General features: G+C 33.8%; 1 protein-coding gene across 4 annotated transcripts in view; it reads right to left on the bottom strand.

Moving 5' to 3' along the window:
• Window positions 1-20,437, bottom strand: part of HERC4 (HECT and RLD domain containing E3 ubiquitin protein ligase 4) — a 133,816-nt gene that overhangs the window by 76,048 nt on the left and 37,331 nt on the right. For all 4 annotated transcript variants that reach the window (XR_005986596.1, XM_041747160.1, XM_041747161.1 and 1 more), the window contains exons 5-7: window positions 17,741-17,962; window positions 16,567-16,658; window positions 7,941-8,071 (exon numbers count right to left, since the gene is read on the bottom strand). Coding sequence is in view for 3 of the 4 variants with exons in the window: in XM_041747160.1 (XP_041603094.1) it covers window positions 7,941-8,071; window positions 16,567-16,658; window positions 17,741-17,962 (445 nt within the window). In the remaining variant the exon portion in view is untranslated. The remainder of the gene's footprint in view (window positions 1-7,940; window positions 8,072-16,566; window positions 16,659-17,740; window positions 17,963-20,437) is intronic.

Here is a 20,437-nt window from a genome sequence, read left to right as displayed (position 1 = left end):
CGTTGGGGTGACTGGGTGACGGGCACTGAGGGGGGCACTTGATGGGATGTGTTATGCTATATGTTGGCAAATCGAACTCCAAAAAAAAAAAAAAAAATCACCAAACCCTGGAAAACGGAGAGAATCTGATGTCCAGAGCCACAATTAGGCTCAAATGTTCAGTTTAAAAAAAAAAAACAAAACAAACCCACAGGGCTTACAAAGAAATTGTGAAATGCAGCCCATTAAAAGGAAAACAGTATTAACCAACACGGGTATGCAAAATGATACAGCCACTGTGGAAGGCAGTTTTGTGGTTTCTTACAAAACTAAACATACTATTACAATAAGATTCAGCAATTATGCTCCTCATTATTTATCCAAAGTTGTTAAAGAGCTGTATCCACACAAAAACCTGCACACAGACATTTTTAGCTATTTTATTCATAACTGCCAAACCTTGGAAACAAAAACATGTTCTTCAGTAGGTAAATGTTTAAACAAATTGATACATCCAGATAATATTATTCAGTACTAAAAAAAAAAAAAAATCAGTGACCAACCCATGAAAACTGGAGGAACCATACATAAATGCATATTACTAAGTGGAAGAAGCCAATCTGAGAAAGTTATATACTGTATGATTCCAACTATACAGTATTCTGGAAAAGAAAAAACTAAGAGTAAAAAGATCAGTGGCTGCCATGGGTTAGGGGAGGTAGTAGGGATGAATAGGTAGATCATAGAGGAATTTTATGACCATGAAATTACTCTATGCAATACTGTAATAGTGTGGATACACGTCATTATACATTTATCTGAACTCACAGGGTGTATAACACCAAGAGTGAATCCCTAATATAAACTATGTTCATCTGATAATGATTTGGCAATGTAAATTCATTAAGTGGGACAAATATATATCACTTTGGTGGAGGATGTTGATAATGGAAGTCTATACATGTGTGTGCAAGTTCAATGGAAATATCTGTATCTTCCACCTAATTTTGTTGTGAACCTAAAACTTCTGTAAAAAAGAAAGTCTATTAAAAAAAAAACGCACAGAAACTGGGGTGCCTGGGTGACTCCAACTCTTGGTTTCAGCTCTGACTGTGATCTCATAGTCATGAGATCAAGCCCCATGTTGGGCTCTGCACTCAGTGGGGAGTGTGCTTCAGATTCTCTCTCTCCCTTTGTCCCTGCTCCCATTTACTCTCTCTGAAATAAATAAAATCCTAAGAAAAAAAAAAAACAAGAGAAACTATCTCCAAGAAAGACCAGATGAAAAATCTTAACAGACAAAAACTAAAACAATTATCTTAAAGATATTCAAATAACTAGGGGATCCCTGGGTGGCTCAGCGGTTTAGTGCCTGCCTTTGGCCCAGGGCGCAATCCTGGAGTCCTGGGATCGAGTCCTGAGTCGGGCTCCCAGCATGGAGCCTGCTTTCTCCCTCCTCCTGTGTCTCTGCCTCTCTCTCTCTCTGTGTGTCTATCATGAATAAATAAATCTTAAAAAAAAAAAAAAGATATTCAAATAACTAAAAGAAGGTAAAGAAAAAGTCAAGAAAACAATATATGAACAAAAATGTAAAAATCAATAAAAAAACAGAAAACACAAAAACAAACCAAAAAAATTTTGGAGCTGAAAAGCACAATGACTAAAATGAAAAACTCACTAGAGGGATTCAAAAGCAGATTTGAGTGGGCAGAAAAACAAATGAGGGAACTTGAAATTAGAAAGAAAAAAGACTAAAGTTGAAGAGAAACTAAGGGACCTATGGGATATCATCAAGTGGACCAACATAGGTACTATGGGAGTTCTAAAAGGTAAAAAGCTAAAGAGAGAGAACTTTGAAGAAATAATGGCCAAAAACTTCCCAAATCTGATGAAAGACATAAGGATCCAAGAAACTCAATGAACTCCAAAAGGATGAACTGAAAGAGACCCACACTAAGATACATTACAATCAATCAATTTGTCCAAAGATAAAAGAAGAGGGATGCCTGGCTGGTTCAGCGGTTGAGCGTCTGCCTTCGGCTCAGGGCATGATCTCCAGATCCCAGGAAAGAGTCTCATACCTGACTCCCTGTGAGAAGCCTGCTTCTCCCTCTATGTCTGCCTCTCTCTGTGCCTCTCATGAATAAATAAAATCTTTGAATTAAAAAAAAAGATAAAAGAAGAAATATGATAGCATCAAGAGAGAAGTGACTTGTCATAACTAAGGGATCTTTAATAAGATTATGAGATTCTTCACCAGAAACTCTGGATGTCAGAACAGACTGGGCTAACATAGTCAAAGTGCTTAAAAAAATAAACTAGAATTCAATCAAGAATCTAATGTCTGGCAAACTGTCCTTTGAAAGTGAGGGAGGAATTAAGACATTTATATGTAAACAAGAGCTGAGGGAATTTGTTATCACTAGACCTACCCTGCCAGAAATGCTAAAAAGAATCCTAAAGGTTGAAATGAAAGAACATCATACAGTAACTCAAAGCCACATGATAAAATAAAGATCTTTGTAAAGGTAAACACATGGATGTTTATAAAGGCTAGCATTATAACTTCTGTTTACAAGTTATTTTGTTTTCTTAAGAGACTGATGCATGAACATATTTTTGAATACACAATGTATAAATAAGTTATTTTGTGAAATCAATAACTGAAAGGAGGTGGGGATAAAGCTACATAGGGGCAAAGTTTTTTATGTTATTAAGGTTAACCTGGTATTAATTTGAATTAGTATTATAACTTCGGGATATTAAATGTAATCACCATGGTAACCACAAAGAAAGTAGCTATAGAATATACAGAGAAGGAAATTAAAACATCTCTCTGCAAAAAAACAACATAAAGGGAGACAATAAATCCAGGAATTGAGAGACAAGAAGCAAAGAGCAAAATGATGAAAGTCCCTACATCTCAGTAATTACCTGTAAGTGTAAGTGGATTAAGCTGTCCACTCAAAAGACAGAGACTGGCAGAATGGATAATAAAACATGATCCAACTATATATTATTTACAAGAGATACAAATAGGCTAAGAGTGAAAAGATGGAAAAAGATATTTCATGCCAACAACCAAAAGAGAGCAGGGTGGCCATACTCTATCAGACAAAATAGTTTTTTTTTTTTTTTTAAAGATTATTTATTTATTTATTCGTAAGAGACACAGAGAGGCAGAGACATAGACAGAGGGAGAAGCAGGCTCCCCAGAGGAGCCTGATGCAGGACTTGATCCCAGGACCCTGGGTCATGCCCTGAGCCAAAGGCAGATGCACAACTCCTGAGCCACCCAGGTGCCCCAAACAACATATATTTTATTATTTTTTAAAGATTTTATTTATGCATGAGACACACACACACACACACACACACACACACACACAGACACAGGCAGAGGGAGAAGGAGGCTCCACGCAGGGAGCCCAACGTGTGACTTGATCCCGGGACTCCAGGATCACACCCCGGGCCAAAGGCAGGAGCTTAACCACTAAGCCACCCAGGGATACCCAGCAAAATAGATTTTAAATAAAAAAAGGTTACAAGGGACAAAGGACATCATATTTTAACAAAAGGTTCCGTATAGCAAAAGGATAACAAAAACATTTACACATCTAATAAAAGACCATCAAAATATATGAAGCAAAAACTGAATTAAAGGGAGAAATTATTCTACAATATGGTAGGAGACTTTAATAACCCTGCTCTCAATAATAGAATAACCACACAGAAGTAAGGAAACAGAGGACCTGAACAACACAATTAAGTCAACTAGATGTAACAGGGCACACACTACCCAACGACAACATACACATTCTTCTCAAATGCACATGGGGCATTGTCCATGTTAGACACTATGTTAGGCCAGAAAGTAAGTCTAAATAGATTTTAAAAGACAGACATCATACAAAGTATCTTTTACAACCACAAAAGGAGGACATTAGCAATCAGTAACATAAAGAAATTAGGAAATTCACAAATTTGTGGAAATTCAACAACATACTTTTTTTTTTCAACAACATACTTTTAAATGACCTATGAATCAAAGAAATCACAAGACTTAAGAGAATGAAACACAGCATATCAAAACAAAAGATGCGGGGGAAAAAGTGCTAAGGGGGAAATTTACATTAAAAAACATGAAAGATTTTGGGGTGTCTGGTGGTTAAGTTGGTTGAGCATCCAAATCTTGATCTCAGCTCAGGTCTTGATCTCAGGGCCCTGGGTTCAAGCCTCGCACTGGGCTCCATGCTGGCCATGGAGCCTACCTAAAAAAAAAAAACAAAAAAACAAAAAAAAACAAACAAACCAAAACAAAAAATACAAGAAAGAGCTCATGTGCACAACCCAACTTGACAACCTAAGGTCCTAAACAAACAAACCACCAAACCACCTAACTAAACACAACCCTGGCAGAAGAAAGAAAATAATAAAGATGAGAGTTGATATAAATGGAATAGAAAAAGGAAAAATAGCAAAAGTCAATGGAACTAAAAATTGGTTTTACAAAGATCAACAAAATTGACAAAACTTTTGCTAATTTGACTAAGAAAGAAGTAAAGAAATTAGAATCAGAATAAGAGTGGGGGGGGGGGTCCCTGAGTGGCTCAGAGGTTTGGCGCCTGCCTTCAGCCCAGGGCGTGATCCTGGAGTCTGGGGATCGAGTCCCATGTCGGGCTCCCTGCATGGAGCCTGCTTCTCCCTCTGCCTCTCTCTCTCTCTGTGTCTGTCATGAATAAATAAATAAATAAAATCTTTAAAAAAAAAAAAAAAAGTGGGGGCACTACTACTTATGCTGCCAAAGTAAAAAGGATGGTAAGAGAGTAAACAGTTCTTTGCCAACAAATTAGATGATTTAGATGAAATAGACAAAATCCTAGAAATACAAAACCTACTAATACTAAATCACAAAAAAATAAGAAACCACAACAGATCTGTAAATGGTAAAACAACTGAAACAATAATCAAAAATCTCCCAACAAAGAAAAGCTTTACACCAATGGCTTCATTTGTGACTTCTACCAAACATTTAAAGAATCAACACCAATCCTATTCACATCCTCCCCCCCCCCTACAAAAAAAGTTGAAGAGGTACAACTTTCTAATTCATTCCATGAGGTCAGCATTGCCCTGATATCAAAGTCAGACAAGGACACTACAAGAAAGCTACAGACCATTATCCCTTATGGGTACTGATGCAAAAATTCTCAATACAACATTAGCAAACAGAATTCAGTAGTATATTGAAAAAACTATATACCCAGCTAAATGGGATGCAGAGATGGTTCAGGATATGCAAATTGATCAGTGTTAATTTACAAGGCTAAGACAATGAAGAAAAAACCCACACCATCATTTCAATAAAAAATCAACAAATATGATACCATTTTATGATAAAAACACTAAAAAAGTACCAATAAAAGAAAATTATCTCTGGGCAGCCCGGGTGGCTCAGTGGTTTAGCATCGCCTTCAGCCCAGGGCCTGATCAAGTCCCACGTCAGGCTCCCTGCATGGAGCCTGCTTCTCCCTCTGCCTATGTCTCTGCCTCCCTGTGTGTGTCTCTCATGAATAAATAAATAAAATCTTAAAAAAAAAGAAAAGAAAATTATCTCAACATAATAAAAGCCATATATGAAAACCCACCACAAACATCGTACTTAATGGTAAAAGATTAAAAGCTTTTCCTCTAAGAACAGGAATGAGGCAAGGATCCTACTTTGAATACTTCTATTCAACGTAATACTAGAAGTTCCAGCAAGAAAAAGAAATAAAAGGCACCTAAATTGAAAAGGAAGTAAAATTATTTCTGTGTAGAGATGATATGACCTTATATGCAAAAAACATTAGAGATTCCACACAAAAGAACTATCAGAAATATAAAAGACACCGAAGCAGCAGGATACAAAATTAATATGCAAAAATGAGTTCCATTTCCATACACTAATAACAAAAATCCAAAAAAAACTTTAAAAGACATATGATGAAAACTACAAAAAGATTACTGGAATAAATTAGAGACATAAATGGGAAGATATCTCATGTTCGTGGACTGGAAGACTTACTACTGTTAAGATGTCAACATTTCCCAAAGTGATCTACAGATTCAATTCAATCTGTATCAAATCATGGAAATGCAAATTAAAATCATGATTAAGGAACACTATATACCCAAGAGATTAGCAAAAATTTCAAAGTGTGACAATACCAAATGGGCACAAGGACACAGAGTGTCAGGAATTCTCATACAATATTAATAGAAATGTAAATTGATATAATCATTCTGGTAAACAGAGTGACATTAACCTGCAAAATTCAAGGTAAGTATCCTCTATGACTCAACAATCCTGTTTTAGGTAAATACTTAGAGATATGAAGGTTTATGTATATCATATAACAAATGTTCAAAACATTATTTGTAATTGCCAAAAACTGGAAGCATCCAAACAGCTGCCAGTAACAGAATGACCAAATAATTATATACACATATAACTGAATAAAATACAGCAATACTCTATGTTGGAAAACTGTATCTTCACACATACAGATAATCATATAAGTAGCATGTTAAAAAAGTCACCAAAGACTACCTACAGTGTGATTTCATGTATTTGAAGTTAACAGTTGGCAAAATTGAATCCTACTGTATATGGATATATACTACATATAAAAAATTAAGCTAAGTGGTTAAAACCCAAAGTACATTTTGTTTTTGGGAATCTACCTAATTTAACCCACCAAAGGTGAAGCTCAATTTCAAAGCTGTGACTTCTATTTACTCTCAAGAACTGGGAACCAGTATTCCAATTCAACTTTTATCAGTAACAATTGGTTACTGGTAAAATAACTAGCTGTTAAATAATTAATTAGCTGCTAATAATCAGCTGCTCAATTTCCTCATTCTTTAAATAAAAAAAGGTGGAAAAGAAAGAGGATTTGTACTTTCCCTTTAAGTGTGATGTTATGTACAACAAATATTACATATTCAATATTAATGTCTTTGCCCAGATAAATTTGTTTCAAATAGAGAAACGTAAAATAATCAGTATAAAAGATGTTTCTCCTATTACTCCTTAGCAGCAAATTAAGCATTTAGGGAAGAATGTTTTTATCTTAGATTCCTAAATTACTAAACAATTTGTTTAAAAAAAAAAAAATCCCCTACTTTCAGCTAGGAACTGCCATCTTCTAGTAATCTGCAAAATGACCAACACAAAGGGAAAAAGGAGGGACACCCCTGTATGTTCTCTAGGCCTTTTAGAAGATACAGAATTATTTCTTTGGCCACATATATGCAAATCCACAAGAAAGGTTATACTGTAGACATCAAGGGGACAGGCACTATTCAAAAAGGAATGTCCTGGGACGCCTGGGTGGCTCAGTGGTTGAGCGTCTGCCTTTGGCTTAGGGCATAATCCTTGAGTCCCTCATTGGGCTCCCTGCATGGAGCCTGCTTCTCGGTCTGCCTATGTCTCTGCCTCTCTTTCTGTGTCTCTCATGAATAAATAAATAAAATCTTTAAAAAAAGGAATGTCCTACAAATATTTCAGTGGCAAATCAAAGTCTACAATGTTACCCAGCATGCTCTTGGCACTGTTATAAATAAACAAGGGCAAGATTCTTTTTGTCTAAAAAATTTTTGTGTGTACTGAAAATGAAAACATTAAGCACTCTGAGAGCCAAGATACCACTTCCTGAAACACAGAAAGAAAAATGATCAGAAAAAAAGAAAGCCAAAGAAAAAAATACTTGAGTTCAACTGAAGTGCCAGCCTGCTCCACACAGAGAAGTACATTTTGTGCAAACCAATGGAAAGAAGCTTCAGTTGCTGGAACCCACTCCCTATAAATTCATGACCAAAAAGGTGTAAAAAAATAAAAGGCCTCTGGACTGTCAAAAAAAAAAATCCTAAATAACTGAGTTATGGAGAGTAAGATATTCTCTTATATAATAGCTTACCTTCCACAAGCAATCTGAGTAACAATGCTTCCCATAAGTTCAAAAACTTTCCGTGGGTTTATTTCATGACTGGTAGAGTTATGACCCAACTGACCATACCCTCCAGCTCCAAAAGTAAACACGCCACCTTCCTAAAATAAATAAATAAATAAATAAATAAATAAATAAATAAATAAATAAAATAAAGGCAAAACCTTTTATCATTAGAAGGCTTGATAAAATAATCTTTAAGAAAACAGGTTACATCTTTAATACATGGAGTCAATTTTTCTCTTCTATTGTCTTCACAATTTAGATGATAGCTGAGTTTTCAAGGTAAAATGACTTAAAACTAAGAGAATTCCAGGCTATTTTCACATATTTTAAAAGTACTTTATTATGTCCTTGTCATTATATTTAGTTGAAGATATCATTAAAGAGATACTAATAATTTTTTTGCATTGCCTTTCATGATCATTATATTCTTGTTGAATCCCAAGTACACACCCATAAAATATCACAAAACCTAAAAATGGTATCTTCAGTTTTCAAACTAGTTATGCTTTTGACATAAAGGCTCAGCAGAAAGATTGTAATTAAACGAGAGTGCACAAATACAGCTATTTTTAACACATAGTTGCTACAATATACAGTTGACCCTCAAACAAAGCAGGGAGGGAGGGGTGTCAACCCCTTAGTGCAGTCAAAAATCCACATACAACTTTTGCTTCCCCCAAAAGTTAACTACTAATAGCCTACTTCTGACTGAAAGCTTTACTGATAACATAAACAATACCTAACTTAGCTTTTTTGGTATTTCTAGGCTACACAGTTTACCTGTGTTTTCAAACTGTTGCAAATCTCCAAAAACTTTACTAAAAAAGATCTGTGAATATGTGAACCCATTCAGTTCAAACCTGTGTTGTTCAAGGGTCTACTATATATCGTCTTTAAAAAACTTATGGTAAAAATGTACAACTGGATAAGGTTATGTATAAAAAAGTAATTTGTGATGACAGCTTAACACAAGTACAATTACTGTTTTTCAATTCAACTGCTTTTCTTCAGAGTTGTATCTGTATATACAATTTTATATCCTGCTTTCATCATTTAATAGTGTAAGTATATATACTACTATGCAAGGAAATTGGTTTTTCTTTTTTAAACTTTTCATCATGGAAAAATTCAAACAATTATACGAAAGTAAAGACATGTATATACAAATATAAATACAAATATATATGCACACATCATCATATAACCATCACTTGGCTTTAACCACCAGCAAAAGTTAAATAACCTTGTTTCATCAATGCCCCTCCCGTTTTCCTTTTTCAGGGTACTTTAAAGCAAAAAAAAAAAGTATTGGAGTACTTTAAAGTAAACTGGTCATCAAATCATTTCATCTATAAATGTGTTAAGTATCTCTAATGGCATTTGCCTCTCACACATATAAATGTGTAACTAATATCGTTATCGACTTACAAAATTAATTTTCTTTTCTTGATAGAAATGGCAAAAATGTCCATTTTTATTTATGATTTTTGTAACTGGTATCATTTTTTTCCAGGTTTATTTAGGTATGATTGAACTGACAAATGAAACTGTATATATTTCAAGTATACCACGGGATTAGACATATGTATGCATTGTGAAACGACTACCACAAAGAAGTTAATTAACACGTCCACCATCTACTTTTGTTAAGAATGCTTCAGATCTACTCTCCTGGCAAATTTCAGGCATAGAATACAGTACTGTTAATTATAGTCACCATGCTGTACATCAAATCTTGCTTCAGAATTTACTCATAAGAGAAAGTCTGTACCCTTAACCAATTTCCCATTTCCTCTAGACACCACTCCCTAGCCCCTGGGGCAAACAACATTTCTACAAATTTGACTTTTTAAAAAGATTCCCCATATAAATAATAGTATTTGTCTTTCTCTAGCTTAATTCACTTATAATAATGCCCTCCAGGTTCATCCATGTTGTAAATGGATGCAAATACAAGTATTCCCTTTTTTCTGGCTTAATATTATTCCTTTGTGTATATACAACATACATTTTCTTTATCCATTCATCTGGTAATGGACACTCAAGTTGTTTATTGGCTACTGTGAAAAATGTTACAATGTACATGGGAGTGGAATTATTTCTTCATGAATCTGTTTTTATTTCCTTCAGATAATATACCTAGAAGTGGGATTTCCTGGATCATATAGCTCCATGTATCATTTTTGGAAAAACCTCCATATTGTTTTCTATTTGCACCAGTTTACATTCCCACCAGCAGTGACAAGGGTTCCCCTTTTCTTCACATCCCCACCAATACTTGTCCTTTATTTTTTTTTAACAGTCACTCTAACAGATGTGGGGTGTTATGTTACCTCACTGAGGTTTTGAGTTTTGCTGATGGATCATGATGCTAACACGAGGCACTTTTTCATGTACCTGTTGCCCTTTTATTATTATATTCTTTAGGAAAGTACCTATTCAAGGTCTTTGCCCATTTTTAAACCAGATTATTTGGGTTTTTAGCCATTGAGTTATAGTTTCTCTTATATTTTGGGCATTAACCCCTTATCAGATAAATGGTCTGCTAATATTTTCTCTCGTTCCACAGGCTACTTTTTCATTTTGTTGATGTGTCCTCTGCTATGCAAAAACTTTTTTCATTTGGAGTTCCACCTATTTTTTTTTCCTTTTGTTACTTGTGCTTTTAGTGTCATACCCACAAAATTACCAAGACCAATGTCAATGGGCTTTTCACTCCATGTGTTCTTCCAGGAGTTTGTTTCAGGTCTTACATTTATGCCTTTAATCCACTTTGAGTTACATTTTGTTAATGGTAAAAATAGGGATCCAATTTCTTTTGCATATATTGTTTTCCCAACACCATTTATTGAAGAGATCAAACTTTCCCATTGTGTGTTGTCAGTGTCTTGTCACTGATTAGTTAAACATTAGTTTATATGTGGGTTTATTTCTGGGCTATCTACTGTTTGGTCTATGTGTGTTTTTATGCCAGTACTATGCTGTTTTGATTACTATAGCTTTGTAATATAGTTTGAAATCAGAAGCTTGATGCTCCAGCTTTGCTGTTCTTTCTCAAGATTGCTTTGGCTATTCTAGGTCTTTTGTGATTCCATATGAATTTCAGGATTATCTGTTCTATTTCTGTGAAAAATGCCACTGGAACTTTGACAGGGGTTACACTGAATCTGTGGATCACTTTCAGTAGTATGAACACTTTAACAAAATGAATTATTCCAATCCAAGAATATGCAGTATCTTTCCATTTCTTTGCGTCCTCTTCAATTTTTCATTGATGTGTTACATGGTTTTCAGTGAAAGACCTCTTCCACTCCTCAGTTAAATTTATTCCTCAGTATTTTATTGTTTTTCATGATAGTATAAATGGGACTGCTTTCGTAATTTCTCTTCCAGAGTTTGTTCTTATAGAAATGCAATCGATTTTTGTACGTTGACTCTGTATCCTGCAACTTTACTGAATTCATTTATTAGTTCAAACGGAGTTTTGGTAGTCTTAAGGGCTTTCTATATATAATATTATGTCATCTGCAAACAGACCATTTTAGTTTTTCCTAATTTGGATGCCTTTTATTTCTTTTTCTTTACTATAATCACTCTAGCTAGGATTTTCAGTACTATCCTGAATAGAGGTGATGAGGGTGTGCAACCCTGTCTTATTCTTGATCTTACAGGAAGAACTTTCAGCTTTCCACCACTGAATATGAGGTTAGCTGTAGGCTTGTCATTTATGGCCTTTATAATGTTGAGGCATATTCCTCCTGTACTTTATTGAGAAATTTTATCATGAAAGGATGCTGAATTTCACCAAATGCATTTCCTGGATCTATTAGGATGATCATATTACTTTTAACCTTGATTCTACTAATGTGGCATTGACTGATTTGCAGATAGTTAAACCATTCTTACATCCCAGGGATAAATCCCACTTGATCATGGCATGTGATCGTTTTAATGTACTGTTATATTTGGTTTGCTATTATTTGCTTAAGGAGTTTTGCACCTATGTCCACCAGGGATATTGGCCTATTATTTTATGTTCTTGTAGAGTCTTTTTGTGGCTTTGGTATGAACATAATAGTGGCCTCATAAAATGCATTTATAAGTGGTTCCTATTTTTTTGAAGAGTTTGAAATGGGTTGGCATTATTTATTGAATGGTAGAACTCACCAGTGAAGCCATCTGGTCCTGGGGTTTTTTGTTGTTGTTGACGGGAGATTTTTGATTAGTGATTCAATCTCCTTACAAGTTAAGGGTCTGTTTAGGTTCTCTACTTCATGATTCAGCCTTGGTAGTTCAGATATTTCTAGGAATATATCCTTTTCATCTATGTTATACAATTTGTTGGCATGTGATTGTTCACAGTAGTTTCTTATAATCCTTTTATTTGTGTAGTATCAGTTGTAATGTCTCCCAGTTTTTATCCTGGGTCTTTCTTCTTGGTCTCCCTAAAGATACATTGATTTTTATTTTATTTTTTTATCTTTTCAGGAAAACAGTTCTTAGTTTTACTGATCTTATGTATTTAAGTCTCTATTTCTGCTCTGACCTTTGTTATTTTCTTCCTTCTGCTAACTCTGGGCTTAGTTTGGTTTTCTTTTTCCCTAGTTCCTGGAAGTATAAAGGTTGTCTTTTGATCTTTTTTTTTCTTAATGTAGCTGTTTATTGCTATAAACACTTTACTGGATATGTGGTGTATAGCTGTTTTCGTTGGATCCTATAAGTTTTGGTATATTGTGCTTCCATTTTCACTTGTCTCAAGATGTTTTTTTATTTCCCTTTTATTTCTTTTTTGACCCATGATTGTTCAGGAGCATGCTTTTAAAAAATTTCCACACATCTGCAAATTTCTTTGCTCTCCTCCAATTATTGATTCATACCATTTCAATACCATTGTCACTGGAAAAGATACTTGATATGATTTCAAGCTTTTTAAATTTATTAGGACTTGTTTTATGACCTAACATATCTTTCCTGCAGAATATTCTATTGCGTGCTTGAGAAGAACATATATGTGCTGCTGTTGGATGGAATGCACTGTATATCTGTTAGGTCTATTTGGTATAAAGTGTAGCTCAAGTCCTATGCTTCCTCCTTGACTTTCCATAAGGATGAGCTATTTGTTGTTGAAAGTGGGGTACTGGAGTCTCCTATTACTGCTATTTCTGTTTCAGCTCTGTTAATATTTGCTTAACATTATGTAGGTTCTCTTATGTTGGATGCATATATAAATATAGTTGTTATATCCTCTTCAGGAAATGACCCTTTTAATTTTAATGTCTTAATATCTGATACTGAGGCCATGTTAAATCTTCCTCATTATTTTATTACCTCACATACAAGTGTATGTCTGGTTGGTAATATTAAAAATAAGTGACTTAACAAGTTTCACAGCTTAATCCATTGACATTACAGTTAATGTTTCAATCTTCATCTTGCTTCATGTTAGGGAGTATAAAATGGAAATTTTCTAATCTTATTATTTCTTCCAGATTTATCAGTCGGAATTTTTCTATAGATAACTTAACTCCTCACTATAGTTACTCCGAAATACAATCTGCAAATAGGAGGTAGGAGAAATATCTCTTTCTCATTTACTAATTTTTTTAAAAATGAGTTGTTGTCCTAGCAACCTTCAAAGATAAGCAATGAAGTTTGCTTTGTACTGACTTGAGGAATAAGAGTATGATATGGAAGTCACGGATTTTTATATATTTGATATATTTCCATTTATTTCCACCATTATTTCTTTTTGTGAAAACTCCTGGATGTTGTCCCCCCTGACATGACCTTAGTCCCCTTCCTTGTAATACACAATACCCAAGGCTGTTCTTAGACTTCTTTTTTTCCCCTCGTATATGAAATCAGACTCTTCTCTAAGAAGCCCTGGTTATTTTTCATATTGAGTCTACAACAATCAAGGGATGCTCATTGCTTCCAGAATGTACATGGCTAATTACTTCTAGAACCATTAGTAGTCATGACCAAAAAAAATTTTTTTAGAAGGAAAAGAGTATGAGTTCATAATGATACTCATGATTAAAAGTAAAGATCACAAGATTTTAATTTAGTTCCTATTGTTTTATAACCTTTTATCTTAAGCTGAAAATCATAGTTTTAGTATAATGACAGTAAAGTACTTATTTGCTTTATCCTGTCCTGTATGTAATATATGGAGAATAAAACTATCAATTTTATTACTGACAATAAGACTACAGAAGGGGGGATCCCTGGGTGGCGCAGCGGTTTGGCGCCTGCCTTTGGCCCAGGGCGCGATCCTGGAGACCCGGGATCGAATCCCACATCGGGCTCCCGGTGCATGGAGCCTGCTTCTCCCTCTGCCTGTGTCTCTGCCTCTCTCTCTCTGTGACTATCATAAATAAATAAAAAAAAATAAAAATTAAAATTAAAAATTAAAAAAAAAAAAAAGACTACAGAAGGGAGTTGAAAATTTTTGTGTGAATTCATTTTATCTTCAGGCTATTTTCCACTAGTGATATACAAAAAAATACTGTATTTTAAAAGGCCTTTAATTCTTTTGTAGTTATGCCACTAGTATTTTTTTTACTTTCAATTTTTAAGAATTGCTTAAAAACATATGTTTGCTTTTTAATTATGTGTAACACTTTATAGGTTCTAAAGTCAAAACTATAAAGCAAAGTACATTTGATCTAGTTATTAAATTTTTAAAAATATAAATGCCATGTAACATCTTTTATCCCTGCTTAAAGGACAACTATTCTGTACCTTCCTTTTACTTACCAATATATCCTAAAGATATTCCACAGCATAATACCAGATCTTCCTGTTTTACAAGTCCATATGGTTACCACAGTTTATCTAACTAGCTGCTACTGAAGGACATCTGCATTCTTTCATTCTCTTGCTATTAAAATAACGCCACAATAAATGGCTTTGTATATACATAATTTCCTATCTTTGGGACAGATTCTTAAAAGTACAATTGCTAAGTCAAAAGATATAAATATATGTGACTTGCATAATGAATTTGTAAGTGAACTTGAAAAAATCTGACATCTTTATGATAGTGTGTTCAAACCCATTAACATACATATCTTTACAGTTCTTGTTTTTTAAAGTCTGTTTTTAAATTCCTAAGGTCGGTTTTGCACAAAGAAAATGCTTTGTAAAGCAATCCTAATTTATCTGCAAAAAGTTCTTCCAGAAAAACAAAAGATATATGGATATGGAACTATATTCTAACTTAAATCAAGGGAAAATAAAGTATTTTCCTGTTAGGATATTTAAAACTATCTGATTTTGGTAAAAATAATATACACCAAAAATTCAAGGGAACAAGTATCACCAGCTACTATCCTGAGAGGAATATAGAATATTAGCATTTAAAAAAACCTCAATAGATATAAATAGTTATATATCCTGGGAAAATAAGATAAGTGGTTATTTGAAGGGCTGAATTTGATAAGCATTAACATTGTGAGTCTTTCTACCAAAGTTAGTGCTAAGGAATAATATACAAAATATTTTTTACTATTATTTCAACATAGCCTTATGTCTTCTGACTCTCCATGACAGAAAAGAATGACTAGATTTATAATTTGCCAACATGAGTTAATAAGATTTTAGTAATTACATTTGTAATTTGAATGACAAAAATCAATAAAATATGGTAAGATTAATAGCTAAAAGTTCCTTACTAAAAAGCAAGTAACGTAAATTATTCAGAATTAACTTTTATAATGAGTCATCATATTTTTAAAGTACTCTGAGTACACCATACTTGATAGTGACTAAGAATAACTCTTATCAAAAAAAAAATTAAAAAAAAAATTCCCAATGTGGGAGTGTGTAGAATTTTGTGTGTGTAGAAGTTTGATTAGAAGCTAATTTTTTCTTGCTAATTTTATCTGCTATGCAGAATGAAGATAAAGAAGCAAAAACATTAATTTCTAATTCAGCCAATAAATAACATGCCAGTTCCTTTATGTTAACACAACTATAATAAATAATATTCCTGGTAAAGGTTAGTTTAATGTTTTTATTTTCATTTTACTTTTCTAATCACTAGAGAACTACACAGTCCTGATAATGAAATGGCACATACCCAAGAAAGTTACAGGACATAGTTAAAACCATTAATAAGATTGTGATGAAAGCTCCTTATAGCTGGTTGCATAATACTTAGCCTATGGTTAACAGATACATTACTCTCTATTACTTGTTATACAGTATTTATAAGCCAAATGGGAATTAAAATTAGGTAATTATGCAATATAAATGGGACTGAAACACATAGAATGTCAAGTCTGACAAACTAAAAAGGAATTTTTTTCCATTCAAAATATTAAACAGTATTTCACATGAAGCTGAGAAATTCAACAAAACATCACATTTAATAGCAGATCATAATTCATATTTCATAACATAAAACAAAGTTGAAAATTAAGGTAAATTGTTTTTGACCAGTAATAATCTAGTTCTTGTCTTCAAGATAAATTACTTTTTAGACATCAATAACATTCCAGTTTTAATGTAATTATCATGAAAACATTCACTAATTATAAATAACTACCATGAGTAATAATAAAGAAGTTTTATAGGAGTACAATACCTTGGTTAGTGCTGCAGTATGATCTTCTCCACAACAAATATAAACTATTTTCTGAGTTCTTAGTGACTTTAGTAAATTAGGAACATACCTATCTGAAAATTCCAACAAGAGACGTTAACGGTATTTTTTAAGTTAAAACTCTTCTAAAATGTGTTTCTTCTATAGCTTCCCAAGCTCAGTAGACAGTGATAAATAATTTTAACTGTGATTCAGTGATTTGGTAGTACAAGCCTACTTAATTGGGTTCCCAGGTCTTTCTATTCATGTTGCTGTGATAAAGGAGGGTTTTAAAAAGTAATTTAAGTGTTAATCTGCCTTAACACCAATCCGCACAGGACTAAAAATCAAGTAATTTCAAAGCTATCTGACTGCTTCTAATATCATTCTTTATATTCACCTCATGATAATTAAGCTCACAGAATTCTATTTAAATACTTGAAAATTATACTTTCTGCTATTTTGTAGCAGAAAAGAAATATGTCCTAATCTGACATATTTTTCTTATGCAGAACAAAATATTTTAAAATTCTGAGTATTATTTATCATTACCAGTTGTTACTAGACCAACAACTCACTTTTGTTCACTTAGGTCAGGACAATTATGTTGAATTTTATGATATTAGTTTTTGTATTTCAGATATTGCCATCTGCACTAATGTAGTTATGAAAATCAGTTCAAAACTAACTTGTTTCAAATAATAACTTTTAAAATTCAAATTGCTTATTTTCAAACTCTAAATCAATGTTAAAAGTGAAGCCCAAAATAAAGATTTAATGATTCAGATTATTTTAATATTTCCTTGAAAAACTCAAATAGATTAACGGTTCATATTACCTTCCAGAATAATTCTACAACTTCTTTCACCAATGGTGGCCAATGATGTGATCACCAATTGAAGTAATGTTTTTCACAACTTTCTTTTAATGAATATCTAACAAAGATTTCTACCCAGATACACTTTTTAGAGTTTATTTTGTAATAAAAAGATATTTTTTAGCATTTCCACCATCCCTTAAAAGTATTTTCAAATGGAATTTTTAGGTAAACCTCTCAACCCCTTCTCCACATCAGGGAAGATTTGGGTACATTTCTTTATGACATTAAGACTCACTGGTCCATCTCAAAAGATCATTTCTTTTTAAGTACATTTTTCTATAAATGATGACAACCTACCATTTTCATCATTAAGACCTAGTTGACCAAATTTGTTGCGTCCCCATCCAAAAATAGCTCCAGAAAGGGTGAGTACAAAACTATGGGCTCCTCCTGCTGCAACTTGCATGAAAGGAATTCCAAGCAAAGACTTAATCAGCTGTGGTGAAGCTTGCTTTTTACAGTCAATGCCTAAACCCAACTGGCCATATTTATTCTGTCCCCAACAGAAGACTTCACTCGCTGTAAAACAGAAATTACAAAATTAACTATTTTCCTCACACATATAAAAATTTCATTTGAAGATCATCAGTTATTTTGGGACATTCTCCCTCTTACCAAATGGAAATACATATTTCCCTTTATTAAGTTCAAATCTTATATGGAAACATAATACCACCTAAAAGAACATTCTGTATTAGTATACTTTAAGTTTGACTTACTAATGAATGGTAAGTCACATGACTGAGGGTAATCTCATTTCCTTACATTCCTTAAGTTAGGACTATTTTTTAATATTTACGTCTCGCTTTTATTCTATGATTAATCCCAAGAGGCACTCAACCAGGCTCAAGGCTTCAGTTATTATATACTGATCACATTCAAAATTTTATCACTAGACCAGACATCTCTTCATGAGCAAACAACTCATGTATCCAATCGTTTATCTGATATCTACACTTAGATATTACAAACGCACCTCCGGTTCAGCGTGTTCCAAACAATTTATGACCCCCACACTACCTTCCATATCTGGACCTACTCTCAGTATTCTTCATCTCAGTAAATGATATTATAACTGATTCAATAGTACAAGCTCTAAACATACAGAGTCATCCTTAACTCTTCTCTCTTATACACAGATTGGTATCAATCTATCATGTATCACCACATAATATACAGTTTTCCTTCTAAAGAAAAATATGGCAAACAGATCTACTCCTCACCATCTCACCTGGTTCCTATAATAGTTCTCTCTGCTTGTCATTTTTGCTCCTCCAACTGCCACTCTTTTTTGCAACTTTAGATATCTTATTTTTTTTAAACAATGGTACTAATAACTTTTTAAAATTCATACTATAAAATAGTATACACTTAAAAGTAAATTTTACTCTAAAATTAGACCCCAGGTACTCTTCCAAGAGACAACTATTCTTATCAATTACTGGTATATACTTCCAGAAATATTTTATGGACATACTAGCAGACAACTGTATATTTACATGGAGATATTAAAATATAGATATGATAATGTGGCTCACCTGAAAAAAAGGTATCAGAGCCTTCCCTTAATACCAAGATAAGCACTTTTAACAAGGCCTATGATGTTCTATATACTCTACCTATATTTCCAAGCTCACTTCATACCAATCTCTTCCCTCACTCACTATACTCTAGTGAGACTTGTCTTCCCTTTACATTCTCCAATGCCCATTTCTCACATGCTTGCAGTGAGTGTGTATCCCTCTGTGTAGACCTCCCCCCATGCTTTGTCAAGTTCAGTTCCACTCTCTCCCAGTAAGAAGCTTTCCCTGGTGGGATGCCTGGGTGGCTCAGCAGTTGAGGGTCTGCCTTTGGCTCAGGGCGTGATCCCGGGCTCCAAGGATCAAGTCCCACATTGGGCTCCCTGCGTGGAGCCTGCTTTTCCCTCGGTCTCTGCCTCTTTCTGTCTCTCATGAATAAATAAATAAAATCTTAAAAAAAGAAGCTTTCCCTGGTCACCCAGATTAAATTCAGTCTCCCTGTTTTATGTTCTAAATATCCTAAACTTTTTTTTTTTTAAGATTTTATTTATTTATTCATGAGAGACACAGAGAGAGAGAGAGAGGCAGAGACACAGGCAGAGGAAGAAGCAGGCTCCATGCAAGGAGCCCAATGTGGGACTTGATCCTGGGACTCCAGGATCACACCCTGGGCCAAAGGCGGCGCTAAACTGCTGAGCCACCTGGGCTGCCCTTTTTTTTTTTTTTTTAAGGATTTTATAAACTTTTTTCTTTGTAATCCTTTTTCACGGTATGTAAGTACATTGTTATTTATATGAATATGACTGTACTGTTCTTCATTCCTATTGCACTTTACTACGACCTTGACCAAAACTGTATTTTTTCTGTCTCAAACTAGTTATTTATCTGCACCCTCCACTAGATGGTACAGTCCTTAAAATAATTCTCTCTGCTTATCACTTAGGCTCCTCCCACTGCTTCCCTGTTTGCAACTGTATTATCTTACCTTTATTTCCCCACAGCTCTAGCCTGGTGCTAGACATTTAATGAGTTAAATAATAATAATGAAGCCCCTGGAACTTATTTTTTAAATGGTAAAAACCAATATGGTAACCTTGGTAACCTATGCTACAATCCTTAGCTGGCAAATGAAAAAGTTAAAAGAAGCAGCAAAAACAAACAAACCTAATAGAATGCTTAGCCATCTTTGTTTTTACTCACAATAAGTCTGAGATCAAATGAGATTGGGCAAGTTATAAACTTCCTCCATCTATTAAGGTATAGGATTTAGTGAACTATAAAACAATTAGACACAAAAATCAATTCCATGTTTAGATACTAGCGATAACTTGAAAATGATTCAAAAATAAAAAAAAATTAAAAAAAAATTTGATATCTAGGGAAAAAGTAGTAAAAGATGTATAAGACCACTCCACAGAAAACAACAAAATACTATAGAGAAAAGTTGAAAGAAGATTTTAAAAGACAGAACATG

The sequence above is a fragment of the Vulpes lagopus genome, chromosome 3 (assembly GCF_018345385.1).
Source record: "Vulpes lagopus strain Blue_001 chromosome 3, ASM1834538v1, whole genome shotgun sequence".
NCBI lineage: Eukaryota > Metazoa > Chordata > Mammalia > Carnivora > Canidae > Vulpes > Vulpes lagopus.
Note: the sequence above shows the minus strand (reverse complement) of the source record. Positions and strands in the feature narration are given on the sequence as shown.